General features: G+C 41.3%; 1 protein-coding gene across 1 annotated transcript; it reads right to left on the bottom strand.

Annotated features, from left to right (window-relative positions):
• Positions 1-566: 566 nt before the first annotated feature.
• LOC139239978 (probable G-protein coupled receptor 139) lies at positions 567-3,249 on the bottom strand. Its single transcript, XM_070868433.1, has 2 exons — positions 3,180-3,249; positions 567-1,468 (listed from the first exon to the last, which is right to left on the bottom strand). The coding sequence occupies exons 1-2, from the start codon at positions 3,247-3,249 to the stop codon at positions 567-569; spliced, it is 972 nt and encodes a 323-aa protein (XP_070724534.1).
• Between the last annotated feature and the right edge of the window lie 1,660 nt (positions 3,250-4,909).

Below are 4,909 nucleotides of genomic sequence, written 5' to 3'. Positions count from 1 at the left end.
GTAAATTGGGATGTTTGTGTCTCCGGTGGAGGAACGTTAGCTGTCAGTAAATTGGGATATTTGTGTCTCTGGTGGAGGAATGTTAGCTGTCAATAAATTGGGATGTTTGTGTCTCTGGTGGAGGAATGTTAGCTGTCTGCAAATTGGGATGTTTATGTCTCTGGTAGAGGAATATTAGCTGTCAGTAAATTGGGATGTTTATCTCTCTGGTAGAGTAATGTTAGCTGTCAGTAAATTGGGATGTTTATGTCTCTGGTAAAAGAAGATCACCTTTCTGGAAATTAGGATGTTTGTCTCTCAGGTACAAAAAGGTAGCCTGCCTGTAAATAGCGATGTGTGTTTTACGGGTGCGTTTCGCAATCCTATATGTTTCATGTTGCTGTTTGAATCTCATCTTTACTGTAATTCGGATGGTGATTTAATTTTAATTCAATCCATATTTGATGTTATATTTCAAGTTCATATTAATCCATATCCGGCGGTGGAAATTCTTTGTTTGTTAAATGTAAAACTGGATAGGCCTGTTTATATAAGGAGAATTTATAGCTTGAGTATTACTACTCCCATTATTTAACTATTTTACCTATTAGGGCCAGCGGATATTGTATCATTTTATTTAACTGCTCCCTGAATTTGCTCTGAGTCACGGAATATATAAACGTGTTCGTGCAGCAACTCAACAGCTGAAACATATTTGCACTTTCCCTGAAAATAAATTTGGGATCACTGAATCCGTTGATTTTATAATCATTTGTGAATCGCTCAAATAAGAACTGTGCAACATACGTCATCCACAACAGGATGAAACTTCCCGAGATGGCGAAGAGTAAAACAATGGACTTTCTCCGGCACTCCATCTCCGGGTCACTTTGATTCTCCCCATTGCTGTGGGCCCGGAGTCTGCTGCGGGCCCGACTGGCAGCTAGAATGTGTCTGACGATCACAGCATTGAGCAAAATGATGAGAAGGAACGGGAGACAAGGGGTTAAAAGATTATCTAACCAATCGAAAGCTGTCCATAAGGGTGAAGTATAACTTATTTCCTTCAGTCTGCAATACCACGGGACTTTGTCAATTATGACGATGGGTTCATGTATAAAGTACCAAGGTATGTTGGATAAACATCCCAGTGCACAGACTGTTCCTATGACAACAGTCGCCGTTTTATCGGTGCAGTATTTTGTATTCAGCGTGTGACAGCAAATGGCCACAAATCGATCAAATGTGAAAGCGACCGTTAACCAAACAGAACTGTCTCTTGTAGCATTAATTATTGCAATACTGAGACTACACACGGGAGTGATGGACAGGAAGCTTCCTGGAAAAAAAATACCCGGAATCCGGTTTAATATCACAGCGGTGATAATGACCAGGAGATCCGTCACCGCCATGGACAGCAGGTACCGAGTGATACACCTGGAGAGACCGCACCTTCCTCGGGACAGGATCACAATCGCCACTATATTAACTGTAAAAAATAGAGAGGAGATGTTTCGAAAGAAATGCCAGCAGAAGTAATATATTGACGAAATATGAAAGCTTTACAAATCAACCATGATCTAATTAAATACTGGAACAGGCTCGAGTTCCTGTCTTCCTAAGTTCCAGCTTTGATAATTGAAGTGATAGAATGCGATATAAATATATGAGGTGGAGCTGAGACAGAGCAGAGAAATCGCGTGAATGGAAAATAATATTTAAGTTCATAGGGAAAGAAAACAATTAAAATAAACAGAAATTTCAAATAGGTTAAAAGACTCGATTGTGCAATAATGAATAAAATAAATCAATAATTAATACAGACAGATTTAAGACAAGGACTTAAAAACCACACACTCAATACCGTAACAATGGAATAAAAATTAAAGTAAATTTAAAATGTATATTTAAAGCATTGAAATAAGGATTGTGGAGCCTTGTATTGAGGTGACCACCTGACAGGTCTCTCTATATATTAGAACCGCTTCACATTTCCAGAACCAGCAGCAGTCTTTATGAGCCAGGCCCAACAAACGGTAGTGCGACCATTAAACAGTTAGACAAGCAGTGGCGGCACTGGTTGAGAACCGAATACTGTCGAGAGCAGCAGGAGATATGCCGGACCTTACTCAATAGTCCTGATAAACCAAGCGAATTGGAACAGGAGCCCGGAATGGGCTTATTCATTGTTCTGAAATATCAAATCCAGTATAAGCTGTATCTTACATTCAATATATTCATTCCTAAAACCAAGTCACAACTTTTTCATTTTAAATGAATTCGCCAGTTGTTAATCTATTAATTATTCAATCAAAACAGCTAGTGACGAAAACATTTTAGAAATTCATCCAGGAGTTACACAATTCTTGAATCCGAAAATTATTTGTATTCACATTTAATCCGGTACAAAAATAGTTAATGCATGAACAATATCAATTCCTTGTAACTCCTACAGCCATGCATATTGTTTTATGTCGCTTTGTCTTATCTTGGTCTATTCAGTTCTGAGACGGTCAGAAGTCCATCCCCATCTTCCAGTCACTTTATCGGGGGCTCTTCAGCTTATCCTTTTGGAGTTCACTGTATGTTTCACAGCCGATGGACAGATTAGGAACAGAGGAACGGGAGGAGCACATTCAGATCCCGAGATTGCTCCACCATTCAATGTCAGACATGTATTAACTCAACTTATCCGCTTCAGTTGCATACCCCTTAAGATTCCTGCCTATCAAAAATATTTCAACGTGAGATGAAAAATTTTCAATTGACCGAGTCTCAACAGCTTTTTGGGGCAATAGTTTCTTATTTTCACTAACCTTTGTATGAAAAGGTGCCTTCTGCCATCAGCCCTGGAATGCCTATCACTAATTTTGCGGTTATGACCGGTTCTTCTGGAGATCCCGACCAGAGTAAAAGTTTGCGTTTATCTACCATAACAAATCTTTTGTTCATCTCAAACACCTAATAATCTTCTATACTCAGGAATACATACTGCCTTTATGCAAACTGCTTTTATAAGTTAACACTCTAGTCCCGCTATCATTCTGATCAATCTGCACTGCACTCTTTCCTGAGTAGCGGTCCCCAGAACTGAATGCAATTACTAGAGATGCGGTCTAAGCATTGATTTAGTATACAAGCCACTTGAGATAAAGGATAACATTCAGCTATATAATGAAAAATTTGCTGCTATACTTTACCTGGAACAGCGATAGCTGCAAGCGCCATGTAGTAAATGGCGAATACAACGCCTCTAGGTGGGGAGTGCATTGTCTGTGAGAAGAAGCGATGTGGGTTCGGGATCCCATTCGTACTCAGTTTGACATTCAAAGTGTCCTTTATTACACCGTATGTTAACTCCCCCGAGTCACAATTAGCTAACATCACCATTAATGTTCGTGACAGTCGTTGAACAAACAAGTTAGGTGACATCACCATTGATGTTAGGTAACTCACTTTACTATTACTTACAACCATTGAACAAACAAGGTAATGTAGTCGGGCTTGCCTTTGTTTTAAAGTAATAGACAGGATAACTTTGATGCACACAGTACTAAAGAGAAGCGTGATGTCGTTTAAGGAAGGAAACAAGCGTTCCGTACCCAGTCTGTCCTTGACGTGACTCAACTCATGCAGCAACATGGTTGAATATTAATAGCCCTCTGAAGTGGACTAGCAAACAGCTAGAAAGGAACAAATTAATAAAACCCGATGGGCTGTGACCGAGGCATCGATCTCAGGGACAACAAAAGCACAACCAGCCCGGTCGACCTGGCAAATTCCCCATAATTAACATCTGGGGACGGGTGCCAAAAATTGGGAGAATTGTCTCACAGACCAGGTCAACAACAGTATCATATTCATACTCCCAGAATCATACCTATCAGCCAATGCCCCAAAGTCCTCCTTCACTATCCTTGGGCATGTCGTGCCCAGCATTTGGACAGACCCACCAGAGATGTGGGGACAGTCGTGTACAGTAATGAGGAGTGGCCCTCGGATACCTCAAAGTTGACATTCTAATCCATGACCTCTCTGGCTCCAGCCCAACTTCGGGAAAGCAAAGCTCCTGTTGATTACGCTCCCTCAGCTGATGAATAAGTTCTCCTCCATTTTGAACACGACATGGATGAAGCAGCGAGGACCAATAAGGCGAACACTATACTCTGATGTGGGAAGCTAAATGCTCGTTACTACCAGTACTGACCGAGGTGACCAAGTCCTGGAGAACATACTTGCCAGACTTGGATTACAGCAGGTGGTGACAGAACCAACAGGAGTCAACAACCTCGACACTGTTCCTCACCAATGTACCCGTCGCTTATCCAAATATCCATGGCAGCCATGGTAGAAGTGACCACTGCGCAGGAATTGTGGACACCAAGTCCCGTGTTCATACTGAGGACACCGTTGTATGATACTTTAAGTGTGATAGATTAAGAACAGATGTAATAGCTCAAAACTTAGAGTCCATGAGATGCTACGGTCAATCAGAAGAAGCAGAATTTTATTCCACCACAATCTATAAGCTCAAGGCCCGAAATGCGCTCACGTTTCCATCACTATTAAGTCAGGTAACAAACTATTGTTCCACAGAGCATGCAACATAAACACGGCGAAAAGCTTCGCATAGGAACAGCAGGCGCCAACCCGATGAAGTCACAACATGGAACAACATGTATATGAATATAACGACCTCGGGGCAGGTGGTGGATATTGAGCCACAAGAGCCTGATGCAGTCAGGGCACCGTACTTCAGGAAGGATGTATTGGAGGTGGAGAGGGTGCAGGGCAGCTTAACCAGGATGATACAGGGTGCAAACATTTTTAAGGTTCTTGGACAAGAGAGCAATAGGCAGCAGTCAGTATGTTTGAGCAATTGATCATGAATTATTAAGCTGACAGCTTAGTATATTTAACATTAGGCTGT

Source organism: Pristiophorus japonicus, chromosome 29, assembly GCF_044704955.1.
Source record: "Pristiophorus japonicus isolate sPriJap1 chromosome 29, sPriJap1.hap1, whole genome shotgun sequence".
In the NCBI taxonomy this organism is placed as follows: Eukaryota; Metazoa; Chordata; class Chondrichthyes; family Pristiophoridae; genus Pristiophorus; species Pristiophorus japonicus.
Note: the sequence above shows the minus strand (reverse complement) of the source record. Positions and strands in the feature narration are given on the sequence as shown.

What these genes read in the sequence shown, in the direction of transcription:
- LOC139239978 (XM_070868433.1), bottom strand. Translation starts at nt 3,249, where the DNA reads ATGCACTCCCCACCTAGAGGCGTTGTATTCGCCATTTACTACATGGCG. An exon ending in TGCAGCTATCGCTGTTCCAG is followed by an intron (nt 1,469 to 3,179) that starts GTAAAGTATAGC and finishes TATTTTTTACAG; the next exon opens with TTAATATAGTGGCGATTGTG.